Source organism: Cynocephalus volans, chromosome 3 (genome assembly GCF_027409185.1).
Source record: "Cynocephalus volans isolate mCynVol1 chromosome 3, mCynVol1.pri, whole genome shotgun sequence".
In the NCBI taxonomy this organism is placed as follows: domain Eukaryota; kingdom Metazoa; phylum Chordata; class Mammalia; order Dermoptera; family Cynocephalidae; genus Cynocephalus; species Cynocephalus volans.
Window position 1 is genome coordinate 109612087 of NC_084462.1, and position 13528 is coordinate 109625614.

The following is a 13528-nucleotide window of genomic DNA, read 5'->3' on the forward strand; positions in this document are numbered from 1 at the left end:
CTTAAAAATGATTTTTGCCAATTAGAATAAAACTGGGCTGCATGCCCTTCAACTCCAGATAAATGCTAAAATATAGTTAACACGTTTTAATTAACCTATTTAAAAATAAATACAGATGCAGAAAACCATACAAAACAAAGATACAGCTTAATAAACTATTATAAAGTGAACACTGTTGAAACCACCATCCAGGGAAGTAAATAGTTCTTTGCGGACACAAAAAGCCACCCTACCCCATATTTCCACTTCTACCACAGCCCCTCCCTCCTGCCATAAGTGGATACTATGGTGAATAGTAATCACTTCCTTGCTTTTGTTTTGGTAGTTTTATCAACCAAATGTGCATTCTTAGACATTATAGTTTAGCTTTGTCCATTTTAAAAATTTTCATATGTATGTTTTTTAAGTCTATCAATCTACAGTTTCCCCCTTCACTACTTTTTTTTTTTTTTTGCTTCCATTTAGCCATTGAAGAATCCAGGTCTAGATATTCAATACCTACATTCACTAGGGATTGCAAAACAACCATATTCGAATTCTGTCATAATAGTTGGAATACTTTTATAAAAGGACTCTTTCCTTTATCTACTATTTCATTTATTACCCTAGGAGTAGTTTATGTAAGAACAGCAAGATTGGGCTGGCCAGTTAGCTCAGTTGGTTAGAGCGCAGCCTTATAACCCCAAGATTATGGGTTTGGATCCCCAGACAGGCACAAAAAAAGAAACAGAACAGCAAGATAACTGCTTAATTCTTTTCCTTTATTTACCATCTTCAAAATAATGATTTGGTTTCCTATCATCCTTCAAAAAGGTGACCAGTTACTTACACACATACACACACACACCATTATGGACTCATAGATTTAATCACACTTAATGTTTATTAAATTATCCTTATTAATGCCCAAATTGTCCCACCTTTGGCCATGGGAGCTCGGCTCCTGAGTCCTTTTGACATGACCCTGATAGTTCCTGCTTGCTTCCTCCCTATCTGCTATGACAAGCTGCTCTACACTCATCTTGTACATTTCCTGCCCCAGACTTGGAATCAGCCGTTTCTCCAAGAAGCTCTGGATTCTTTCCGTGGGAAATGGTATTTTAAGACCATAATCTGGGTGCTAGGAGTGTTCATTGTTACAGGATTGGTCATTGTTTCTAGACCTTTTCAGTGGATAGAGAGGAAGATAAAATGCCTCATGAGTTCATACTGATACTTCCTATTCAAAATGAGGGCTAAAGGGTTTTTATTTCCTCTATATTCCATCTGTAGCTCCTATCTTCCACTCCAAAAAATGTGGTTAAGGACACAAGATGAGAGTATTAGAATATCGGATACTCAATTGCTTTCTAATCAACACATTTCACTTTAAGCCCCTGGATAAATTAGCACACAGAGAATGATACAAGAAGACAATGTATAACCATTTATATGGGCATCAGTCACTTTGGAAGAGTGAACTTTCCCTTCACGTTGCCCAGAGATGTACACGTGCCCCAGGAGCTCTGTGAAGTTACCAGGCTGGGGGCTGGTGGCTAGGGTAGGGGAGAAGCCAGACAGGGCTATGCAAAGCATGGAAATTTTGTTTTCCTTCTCTCCTCTCCAGACCAGTCCGCCCTCTAGTGGAGATGCTTAAAAAAAGGAGCCACGGGCGGGTCGGTGGCTCACTCCGGAGAGTGCGGTGCTGATAGCACCAGGGCCACGGGTTCGGATCCCATATAGGGATGGCCGGTTGGCTCACTGGGTGAGCGTGGTGCTGACAACACCAAGTCAAGGGTTAAGATCCCCTTACCAGTCATCTTTAAAAAAAAAAAAAAAAAAAAAAGGAGCCAGGCTAAGGCAGGTCAGACAGGAAGTCAATTAGTCATATTTACTTAGCAATGACCAGAAATAGTCTTAAAATGGGTGCTGAAAGTAGAAAACCTTCCTGTGGCTTTAAGTGACTTTTAAATGTAGCTGGAGTGAGTAGAGGCTGCCCAAATGAAAAGCACTTTACAAACTGCCACCCAGCAACATGCCAAATTTCAAAATCAAGACAGGAAAGGCCAATGAAGTGTTCCATTATATTTAATTATAATTAAATGCCATTTTATTTCTTTCAATAAAACATAGTGTACCCTAAAATACAAATGCTTATATACATTTTGAAAAATATTATAGGTCACAAATGACATAATCAAGTTCATAGGCTTAAAAATCTTTTACATGCAAAAATTAAACAATGGATCCAGTGATGAATCCTATATTCTTTAGCATTTCACTTAATGTTAAGGAGGACTCATTTTGGTCATAAAACCTCAGTTTTTGTTTTTGTTTTTAACATTTACCATGACTTTTAAATTTTTATTCAATAATGTACAAGTTCCATATTACAAGAGCTTAAATTAACAAGATTTTATTCAGGTTTAAACTAGATTTGTAAGTGCTAAGGAGAAGGGTAAAGAAATAATCAAAAAACAAATTATTAAGTAGATGAGTTTAACAGAAGGGTTTTTTTTTTGGTTTTTCTAGACTTCAGTTGTTTGAATTGATCATAATCCTTTGTTCATGCTACACCTTTGTCATTGGTTCTCACAATGCCTTCTCCACTTTACGATTTATTTAATGTTTTTTGGGGTTTTTTTGGTGACTGACAGGTAGGGGATCTCAAACCCCTTGACTCTGGTGTTACAAGGTGGCGCTCTAGCCAACTGAACTAATGGGCCAGCCTTGTTTAATGATTTAATTAACCTGGATATTTTTATACTTTTTAATGCAAAATCGAAATCATACTCTTTTTGCATACACCGTGATATGTCACAGGAAGGACTACCACCTTTTTTAAAATAACGTATCTTGCACAATTTCCCACAGTGTAAAAATAGAAGACTATTTTAATGCCTACCAGGTATTTCTATGTCTCTTCCATATGGCTCATAATTTGTTAACCAATCCTGTATTGTATGATATTTGGATCTATTTTGTTTCTGGGGTTGCAGCATTATCAATAATTTCTATGCAGAACGTAAATCTTTACGCAGGTCCAGAACAGATTCCTGGAAGCGGTACCACCGGGTCAAAGTGCAAGGCTGTGAGGAAGGGGGTTTGACTTGTGAAGATAAAACTTCCCTCAGATAAGAAATTCTCCTGGGAAGGTGCAGAGATGGAAATAAGTAAGGCATTTACAGGTATATTTGCCTGGCAGGAGAATCAAAAAAATGAGGTTACTAAACAAACAAACAGAAAACCAGGTTTGGAAGTTTGTATTTGAAAGAATAAACAATAGCGAACCACTTGTGGGTTCTTAAGAACTAAATGCTGTTAGAGGAGATTTCCGCAGATCAACTAGCGGGAAAGGCATGGAGTAATGAAAATTTGATTTGGGGTGGTGACTGAAAACGATCTCAAGCGGAACATTAAAGCGAGCATAGGAGCCTTCTAAGCGCAGAGACCATGAAGCCGACCCCAGTGATAGGCTCCGGTCTAGCGATCTAGTGACCAGGAGACTTCACCCGCAGGACTGACCCCACTCTGCCCTCCCTGAGAGAATGAGACCCAGAAGGAGGGCCTAGGAGAACTATGGACCCTCGCTGCCCTTCCTTCCCTCGGGGGGTGGGCGAAGGGAAACTCCCAGCACTTTTAATGGAGTGTGCTCTAGGGGCGCTGATGTGCAGCTCGGACCCGGGGCTTTTGCACCCAGCACCGCGAGGTCACTCGACCCACAGGCCTCCGCACCCTAGCCTGGGCAAGGATCCCGACACGTGGCAAGTCCCGGCCTTGGACTCAGTCCTGTTACTCATAAACCCGCAGGAGGGGGTAAGGGGCAGCGCGCACGCACACCCTGGACCCGCGGCCTGGGGCGGAGAAGCACCGCGAGGACCAAGGGTTTAGGGAAGGTCTGCAAATCCCCGAGGGCCAAGACAGCGTCTAAAGGGACGACGGAACCGGAAAGGCCTTAGAGGCCCTTGGGTGTATTAGTGAGAGTCTGCAAAGACCGCGGAGAAAAGCCAGGGACCGTCTAAAAAGTTGCCACAGCAGGTAAGGGGAAGCCTAGAAAGGGCCGTTCCCACAAGAACAAGACTTCCGGAAGCCAAATCCGGAAGGAGTGTGTGAAAGCTGGATCCCCACCTGTGACGTGAACACACCCCAAAAGTTCCAGGCACCCCTTACGTAGGGCCCCCTGGAGCTATAGCCAGCCAAAAGAACGGCTCGAGCTGGGGCCCTAGGGCACTGTCCGAAAAGTGCGAAACCAAATGACCTTTAGGGATCGGCAGCAAATTGTATGCCTTGCTAAAAACCTCTCGGTAGCCAACCACCAACCGTTTCTTTTGTAAGCCCCGCCTCTCAGCCTTTAAGTCTTGCTTCGTCGTCTCTGATCCAGGAAGCTGCCAGTTTCCACAGGGAGCAAACACCCCTAGTCGGTCGCGCCCTTTCTCCTCCCCTCAGGCCCCTTACGCGCTTTCTTCCGCCCACCTATCAATCACTGTGCTCCCCGTCCAGTTAGCGGGCTACGGGGGCGGGGCCTCCAGGAGCGTCCCGTGACGTCTGCAGCCCGCCTGCCGGGAAGCCGGGAGGCGCGTGACGGAGGCGCGTGACGGAGTAGCAGTTGGCAGGCGCGGCAGTGTCAGTCGGTGTAAACAAGGCCTCGCGCCGCTGCGGGTCCGGCGACCGCTCCTGACTGGTGGGTGGTCTCTTGCAGGGCCGTAACCGCCGGCTTCAGTGGGAGGTGCTTCTTGGTTCCTCCCCCCCTTGGCGTACACACCCCCGGCACACCACGTGGGCGTGAGGCAAGGAAGAAGGGGGTGTTAGGACGAATTCTAACCTCGTTGGCTGTAGCTGCTGCCGGCTCTCGTAAAGGAGCGCTCTGATTGGTCGGTAAGGGGGGTGTTGGGGGGGGTCTCTGAGTCCTAAGATCCCTGATTGGTTAGATGGGGCGCCTTCTTCCGTAAGGGGTTTTGATTGGCCGGCCAGAGAGGTTACCGGGGACCTCCAGGGACTTTGATAGGTGAGTTTGGGGTAGAAAACTGAGAAATTTCTCTTCAAAGGATTCTGATTGGTGAGCTAGAGTAAGGCCTTAGGCTTCACTCTTTTATCTTTGCTTCACAGGATTGGTAAAGGCTTGTGTTCCCGAAGCCTTGGGAGTTGTCATAGTCTAGAGAGAAGGGATCTCAGTCCTAGGAAGGGTCACCCTCCTAGAGATAGCTACCGACCAATCTCAGGAGACCCTGGTATTTCTAGAGCAGGCTTTGCTTTCACCAAACCCAAGGAGGGTTCTGAAGCCCCTGCACAGAACCTAAGAATGCTGTGACCAGAAGATGGGATCTCGAAACAGCAGTAGCGCAGGATCCGGGTCTGGAGACCCCTCCGAGGGATTGTCCGGAAGAGGGGCTGGCCCACGTCGGAGTGAGGAAGAGGAAGAGGATGAAGATGTGGATCTGGCCCAGGTACTGGCCTATCTCCTCCGCAGGTAACTTACCCTGTGGTGTGATCCCACCAGGTGACACCACAGTCCCTTGATCCCAACTCCAGGCAGGAAAGTTACAGGGGATAGGGAATGGGATTAGCCCAGGACAGGTGTTCTGTTTCAGCAGAACAACTTTTACTTGCTGGGCACCATAGCGCTCAGCTCCATACCGAGTAAAAGTGGTTCTTGTTTAGAAAAGGTCACCAAGAAGACCCAGTCTTGTGTTTGAGAGTCTATTCAAGGGAGCCTCTTTGGCTATGATTACACAAATGTAATCTGTTTTCCAAGTAAGTAAATATGTGGGGGGGGGGGGCTAGTGGGAGAGGAGTGAAAAGTAGAATTGGGGAGGCAGGGTGTTAAACTGCAGTAAAGCATTCGACGTGCTATAAAAGGCCATGTGGATTTACTTGAAAAACAAGTTTAAATTAATCTAACTCTAACCCTGTTCTTGAGGAAAAAATACCTTGAAGGGAGTGACCACCAGGAATTGACTGGAAAAGGGTGCTGCTGGCTTTGTGTCTTTCCTTATGGCTCCTTCAGGAGACGATGAACTTGGGAATCCCTTCAGAATATTGTGTTCTATGGTGGACTCCCTGGGCAGAGGCTCAGAAGGAAAAAATCTCAGAATTTTTTAGCTCTCTGGCAAGTCAATTTAGCAGGTCTGTCAACCTCCACTGCATGTTGGGGTTCTCTACTCTTGCTTTAAGTGTAAGAATCAGTATCCTACTGTGCCTTAGAGGAAACTGAAAATAACAGTCAAGGTCTAGTAAGCCTCGAACCTCAAAGTGAGTACCAAGTGGTCTAAGAGCTGGATAGCCATTGACTCAGTTTGGTTGGTTTAGGGAAAGGGGTCCCCTCTTTTGTAATGGGGGGGGTCTTTCCACAGAGGCCAAGTGAGGTTGGTGCAGGGAGGAGGTGCAGCAAATTTGCAACTCATCCAGGCCCTCTCAGACTCAGAGGAAGAGCATGACAGTGCTTGGGATGGTCGTCTCGGGGATCGCTACAACCCGCCTGGTAAGAGGAAAGGTAGATGAAGACCCTTATGTCGGAAAACTTTCATTAGAAAACCTTTTTTAAATTTTGGTGAAGAATAGTAAAATGAAAGAAGAACATGAGATACGTCAGGGAATTGAGGGAGTCCTTACAGGCCCAGTAAATTATTCAGCCACACTGGGTGGGCTTGGACACAGTTCTACTAACTGTCCTCTGGGTCTGGAAGACCTAGGTTGAAACTTTTCCTGGTGCTCACAGTGGATGCAACCCCTGACACCCGGGAGCTGGAATGCAATGAGATCAAGACACAAGTGGAATTGGCCACAGGGCGACTGGGGCTTAGGCGGGCAGCCCAGGAGTACAGCTTTCCTCGAATGTTATACCAGGTAGGCCTCTCCACCTCCAGCCAGCCTGGCAGCAGGCCTGCCAGAGCAGCCAGAAGCTCTAACATCCCCAGAGAAAAAGGAAGTAAACTTTCCAAGGAAGCCTCAAGTCCTGGGGCTGGAGAGTTAGCCAGCCTGCATCGGAGTTCTGTGGGACAGACTGCTGTGCGTGGTGTCCATTTCTGTAGCAAGAGCAGTATCTTTGGAGGAGGGGGCTTGGTGTGACTGAAGTGGCCCTCTGTTTCTGCTAGCAATATTCCCCAATCCCTTCCATTTAGAGAGAACGGGGCCTCTGCCACCGGGGAAGCTTCTCCCTTGGAGAACAGTCTCGAGTGATGTCTCAGTGAGTATGGGGCTTGGTGGAGAGACTCTAAGGGCCAGACAGGTCTTATCTCCTAAACATTGAAGGGGTAGGTGTTAAAAGATTCTCCAAAATGCTAAGGTGGGCTAGCTGGTTAGCTCAGTTGGATAGAGCATGGTGTTGATAACACCAAGGTCCAGGGTTTGATCCCTGTACTGGCCAGCCACCAAAAAAATAAAATAAATAAGGAACAAAAAACAATATTAAGGTTAGGTTAAACGGAGTTGAAGCTTTGAGAGTAAACAAAGTGGAAAAGTGTAGAAATTTAGAGGATGGCAGAATGGATGAGAGACAGGAGATTATACACAAAGTCAAAGTGAAGAGTGCCCTTGTACTGACATTCCAGCTCTGTTAGGATTCTGCTAATTGGGACACTCATCCTGAGCTCCCCTTACCTTCACTTTTCCTCTCCTTCTCCAGTTTCTTGCCTAATGATCTGGGCTTCACTGATACCTACTCTCAGAAGGCTTTCTGTGGCATCTACAGCAAAGATGGCCAGATCTTCATGTCTGCTTGCCAAGGTACCAGAACTGGTCCTATATACTGTCTTTCTCTGGAACGAGGATCTCTCTTCCTGACTGAGGCTAGAAAGCCCCAGACCCAGAGAGCTCAGAACCTGGCTTAGAGATGCTTAGCCAGAGCATGTTTTCCATAATAAAGGGAAGACTCCACAAATACACTGAGAGAGGAAGGATACAAGGAAGATGTTCTATAATTCTGCCTGATCCCTTCTTATACAGACCAGACAATCCGAATCTATGATTGCCGGTATGGGCGCTTTCATAAATTCAAGAGCATCAAGGCCCGGGATGTAGGCTGGAGTGTCCTGGATGTGGCCTTCACCCCTGACGGGAACCACTTCCTCTACTCCAGCTGGTCTGATTACAGTGAGTATGCATCAGACTTTCTGTCTCTCTTTTAGGGCTGGGGCAAGGAGAGTTCCATCTCCTCTGAGCTGGGACTCTTTGCTTTGTCCTGGGAAAATCACTCCCAAAGTGCTCTGACATCCTTGCCGTTTGTTCCGACTATTCCCTAGCTTCACTTCCACTCTCCTTGCCCCAGCCCGAAAAGATTCTTGTTTCTCTTCTCTTAGTTCATATCTGCAACATCTATGGGGAAGGAGACACACACACTGCCCTGGATCTAAGGTACTGGTTTCCCTTTGTGGTCAGACTCATGAGAAACTTCTCAAGGAGGGCTCTCCAGGAGCAAACCTCCTGAATTGGAACTCCTGCTTAGGGGGAAAAGTATACTGATTGAGGGCTGGTCAGGTAGCTCATTTGATTAGAGCACAGCCTTATAACACCAAGATCACAGGTTCGGATCCCTAAATTGGTGAGACTCAAAAAAGAGAAATAATAATAATACTTGGGGCTGGCCACTTAGCTCATTTCAGAGAGTGTGGTGCTGGTAACACCAAGGTCAAGAATTTGGATCCCCTTACTGGTCAGCTGCCAAAAGAAAAAAAGAGAAAGAAAGAAAAGTATACTGGTTGCAAGTTTCCTTGTATGGATTCCTGGGAGGGAACCACCCATCCTGTCAGCAAGACAACCAGGGGAAAATAGATGGCTGCAGGATTGTTTCTGGATTCTCACTGAGGTGATTCACACTCTGGCACATATTGGCAGGACTTCTCCTTCCCCTCAGGATGTGCCTTATAATCCTCATCATATTCTCTGTAGATTAACAAAAGCTGAAGGGAAATCCACTTAACCCAGCTCCTTCTCCACTCTTCAGGCCTGATGAGCGTCGCTTTGCTGTCTTCTCCATTGCGGTCTCCTCAGATGGACGAGAAGTGCTAGGAGGGTGAGTGTTTGTGGGGGATGTCTCCCTCAATTAATGAAATAGGAGTTCTCCCAGAGATCAGGTCTGCTGTTACAGAGACTGCACCCTCCAAGGTCAAGGTTTGTGAATCGCTTCACTTCTTGCTCACTCTTTCCCCAGCACAAGATGGGAGGTCTCAGGCCTCCTTGAATACACAGCTAACTCTTCCCCCACTTCCTGTGTAAGAATAGACAAGGGTTTGCGCCTCAACAGGACTTCTCAGTGGGACTCTCAGTGGGATCCTAATAGCATTGGTCCTCTCATTCCTGGCTCCAGGACTCTCCTTATCCCTTCTCTTTCAGGGCCAATGATGGCTGCCTGTATGTCTTTGACCGAGAACAGAACCGGCGCACCCTTCAGGTATTGCTCCTGAGACTTAGAGCCTTAGCCTCCTAGTCTTTGGCCTACTATAAGACCCAGAAAGAAGTCTTAAGTATCCTGGTCTCCTTCTCCCCTAGATTGACTCCCATGAGGATGACGTGAATGCAGTGGCCTTTGCTGATATAAGCTCCCAAATCCTGTTTTCTGGGGGTGATGATGCTATCTGCAAAGTGTGGGATCGACGCACCATGCGGGAGGATGACCCCAAGCCCGTAGGAGCACTGGCTGGGCACCAGGATGGTATCACCTTCATTGACAGCAAGGTGGGCAGAGAGGCAGGACTGCACACCCAGGCTACTAAGGTTCTGATTGCCCAGGAGGGCATACAAGTAGACTGGTGTGGGAGCTTGACAAGCTCCTTATTAGCCAAGGTTTACAAGAGTTGGAGTTTAGAGAAGGGGCTAAAGCCAGGGAGCATTAGCTCCACCCGTACCCACCAGTCCTCAGGGAGCAGGGCAGGGCTTTCTGTACAAGAAAAGTAGAGTAGAAGACGATCTGTCTAATCCAGGATAGAACTGGAGACCCAGCCTTTACCCTGGGCAAAGAAAGGAAAACCTAGCCAGGGGGTGGAATCAGAACATTGAAGGTGAGCTCACCTGGGTGAAGAAAGATGTAAGCAAAGTCAGAGGATTGGCATTCTTACCCCTCCAACTAGAGAAGGAGAGCTAGACTGACAGGCATCGACATTTGCAAGCTCCAGTGCTTCATTATCCATCTTTGGATTCTCAGGGCGATGCCCGGTATCTCATCTCCAACTCCAAAGACCAGACCATCAAGCTCTGGGATATCCGACGCTTTTCCAGCAGGGAAGGCATGGAAGCCTCACGCCAGGCTGCCACACAACAAAACTGGGACTATCGCTGGCAGCAGGTGCCCAAAAAAGGTAAGAGTACAAGTAGAACTGGAGATCTGGAGTGTTAAGAGTCAGGGGTGATAGTTAAAATACTTCATCATGGGTGAGGCCTGGCATGGGCACAGTGGATTTGTTTGTAGCTGGGGAATCCTGGAGTCCTCCCCAACAATCCCCTTTGCCAGGCATTAACCCTTTATTTGCTGAACCATGGGGGTTCCAAGGGCTGGGGGCTGGGGGTCTCTTAGAACCAACTAATTCAAGTGTATTTCAGTATTGTAACAACCAACAGGACCATATTGGTGACTACTGACTGATATCAGGTAGGGAAAGAGCCACCAATTGAAAGGTGGAAAGGAAATTGTCTCTGGGCATCAATCTTTGCTAAGGACTGGTGGTACAAAACAATCCAGAAGCAGACTCCTTAACCTTTTGCTCTCCCTGCATCCCTATGCAGCCTGGCGGAAGCTGAAGCTCCCAGGGGACAGCTCCTTGATGACCTACCGGGGCCATGGGGTGCTACACACCCTCATCCGCTGCCGATTCTCCCCCACCCATAGCACCGGCCAGCAGTTCATCTACAGCGGCTGTTCCACTGGCAAAGTGGTTGGTAAGGATTGTGTCAGAATAGACAGCCTCAGGAAAGACAGAAATGTTTCTCTCACATTCCATCTCTAACCACTAGTAGCCACCCTAAAGAGTGCAGTGATGACCACAAGTGGAATTTAATTTAGCTTGGGGCACGGTAGGCTTAAACAGAGTAATAGAAAACATTCTATTCATCGGCATTTTAAATTAAGAAAAGGAACATAGAGTTCTAGCTAATAAATAATAGATTACCAAAAATATAGTTGGTTCTGTTTTTTAGCCAATCAAGGAAAGAGGTTGCAGATGAAAGGTAGGAGGGAATAGAGACAAAAAGAAAGATGCAAAAGGACAGCAGCAAGTAGTAAAGGATATAGTTGCTGAAGCAGAAGGAATGTAGGCAAAGAAACACAGGCACAGCTGCAGATGTAAGGAGCCTAAGGTGAAGCTGTAGCTAGGGAGGCACTCAAAGACCCATGGGGGAAGAGAGAGATGCACGCTGACCAGACAACAGCAGATGCACACGCCCGCAGACAGCCTGCTGGTCGCTTTTGTGGTGCTTTTTGTATCTTGCTAAAGGCTTTAAAGCCACTGCATTTTCTTTTTTTTTTTTTTAAAGATGACCAGTAAGGGGATCTTAACCCTTGGCTTGGTGTTGTCAGCACCACGCTCAGCCAGTGAGCAAACCGGCCATCCCTGTATGGGATCCGAACCTGTGGCCTTGGTGTTATCAGCACCACACTCTCCCGAGTGAGCCATGGGCCAGCCCCGCCACTGCGTTTTCTTAACTGTAGGCCCTGTGAAATTTAGCTAAGGGCCAGAGATACCCATGCTCTACTAGACCCTACTCTCAACCCAAGATAGGGAAAGGAACAGAGGAAAGGAGAAGAAATAATACAGTCCTCCCGTGTGGGCTTTGCTCCCATGAAAAAGCAGGAAGTCGCCTGAGAAGTCAGTGGTGCTTCTCAGGGGGAGGTGAGGGGTGGCTTGAAGGTCCTGTGGCAGCCCCCCTCCACTCCAGCCTTTCCTGGACAGTGTACGACCTCCTTAGCGGCCACATTGTGAGGAAGCTGACCAACCACAAGGCCTGTGTGCGTGATGTCAGTTGGCACCCCTTTGAAGAGAAGATTGTCAGCAGTTCGGTGAGGATGCAAGGGTTAGTGGGGCTGGCACATGTCTGGGGGCTAGACCCGAGAGGAGGCAGCACCCCCTGACTACTTGCCACCTTCTGCCCTGCAGTGGGATGGGAACCTGCGTCTGTGGCAGTACCGCCAGGCTGAGTACTTCCAGGATGACATGCTGGAGTCCGAGGAATGTGCCAGTGTCCCCAGTCCAGTTCCCCACCCTTCTACAGCCTTTTCCTCACCCTAGTAGTCTGACCTCAAGCCCCATACAGGGTGAACTTCTCTACAAGCTCTCTGCTTCCTCCCTTTCTCCTTTCCGGGGAATGCTTGGAGTAATCACTGGCATTGGATGGGGAGAAACAGAAGCCCCTGCTCTGGGCCCCAGCTGAGCCCTAGAAGATCCTCCTCATAGGGTGGGGCAGAGTGGTCTCTTCATGTGCTCACACCCAGTTGCCTTGGGTCCCTATCTCTGGCCAGGGTCCAGCAGGACTGCAATTATTTGGGGCGTGGCCTCTGCCAGCAAGAGAACTGTCTTAATTGTTTTTAATCATGTTTGGGTGTTATGTGTTGGCTCCTAGAGTCAACACTGAGGCCAGGCTGAAGGGACCTGTCAGCCAGGTCCTTGTTCAGGTCTTCTCATTGAGGATTAGACTGGCCAATCACAGGGCCAGGTGTCCTGGCCTTTGTTCCTGAGGTTTTAGGGGAGGGTGGGGTGGGTAGGGGTGTTTCTTCAGCACCCTCCTGGGGTGGGGATTATGTCTCCTTTATGTCTGGATCTTTGGGGTAGGACAGGCTGTGGTGTGAGAGGCAGGAGTCTCCAGAAGCTCCATGTGGCCCCACACAGGGCAGGCCCTACCTTCCCAGAGGGTCCCATCCTGCTGGAGGCCACAAGCTTGAAGGAAGAGGGCTGAAGTAGGATTTCTCTGTCCTCTCACCAGCTTTGGCTCCCTCAATAAACTCTCTGTGGGAACCTGACTTAGTGTCTGTCTCTGTCTCTCTGTCACTCTTTTGTCCTATCTGAGGTCTTTCATCCTCTCACTTCAAGAAAACAGTTTCAATAAAGCCTTCAGGTATGCTCCTCTGTGGGAGAAAACACCCCTTTGATGCCCCAAGATGAAGGGAAATACCAAAATCATTTATTAGCTGAGGCTTGTGACAGACCCTCACCCACCCACCTCAGAAACTTTCCAACAAGTAGACATCAACATAGCAGGGGATAAGCACATTTTTGGTTAGAGCCCAGGAGTGGCCACATCAACTGTGCTCTGGGGAGGGCCCTGGAGCTGGTTCAGTCTTCAGGAGAGGTAGCCCATGAATGCAGAGCCAGGAAGAACCTGGTGGCACTGACGCCAGGCCCCATCTGGGCTCTTCACACTCAGAACCTCATGCCCCAGAGCAAACCCATGGTCACACTCAGCTCTGACTAGGTCTTTCCCCACAACATTTCATGCTCTTTAATGCAATTTTCAAACCAGGGTACACACCTCCAGAGGTGCTTACAGATTTTCACAACAAGGGGTATTTCACAGTGAAATAATTTTAAAAGAATGAACTGTCCAGATCGTGAGCCTCCATATATTTTTT

At 47.8% G+C, this 13528-nt stretch overlaps 1 protein-coding gene across 11 annotated transcripts; it reads left to right on the forward strand.

The window, feature by feature from the left end:
* Positions 1 to 4525: 4525 nt before the first annotated feature.
* On the forward strand, positions 4526 to 12919 carry DCAF11 (DDB1 and CUL4 associated factor 11). Of its 11 annotated transcripts, none has more exons than XM_063089132.1 (15): positions 4526 to 4660; positions 5086 to 5446; positions 6330 to 6469; positions 6695 to 6822; positions 7098 to 7162; positions 7601 to 7701; positions 7921 to 8067; positions 8274 to 8328; positions 8918 to 8986; positions 9307 to 9364; positions 9463 to 9648; positions 10115 to 10268; positions 10693 to 10845; positions 11856 to 11976; positions 12060 to 12919. In XM_063089132.1, the coding sequence occupies exons 2-15, from the start codon at positions 5295 to 5297 to the stop codon at positions 12331 to 12333; spliced, it is 1803 nt and encodes a 600-aa protein (XP_062945202.1). In that variant the 5' UTR covers positions 4526 to 4660; positions 5086 to 5294; the 3' UTR covers positions 12334 to 12919. The 11 variants fall into 11 exon arrangements, with proteins under 11 accessions (XP_062945202.1, XP_062945204.1, XP_062945205.1 ...); XM_063089134.1 differs by having other exon boundaries at positions 5218 to 5446; XM_063089135.1 differs by having other exon boundaries at positions 5223 to 5446.
* Positions 12920 to 13528: the final 609 nt, after the last annotated feature.

Bases quoted from the DNA above. Each gene is read 5' to 3' on its own strand.
- DCAF11 (XM_063089132.1), top strand. From the start codon at position 5,295: ATGGGATCTCGAAACAGCAGTAGCGCAGGATCCGGGTCTGGAGACCCC. The intron at 8,068-8,273 runs GTGAGTATGCAT...CTCTTCTCTTAG, and splicing joins CTCCAGCTGGTCTGATTACA to TTCATATCTGCAACATCTAT. The intron at 9,649-10,114 runs GTGGGCAGAGAG...TTGGATTCTCAG, and splicing joins TCACCTTCATTGACAGCAAG to GGCGATGCCCGGTATCTCAT.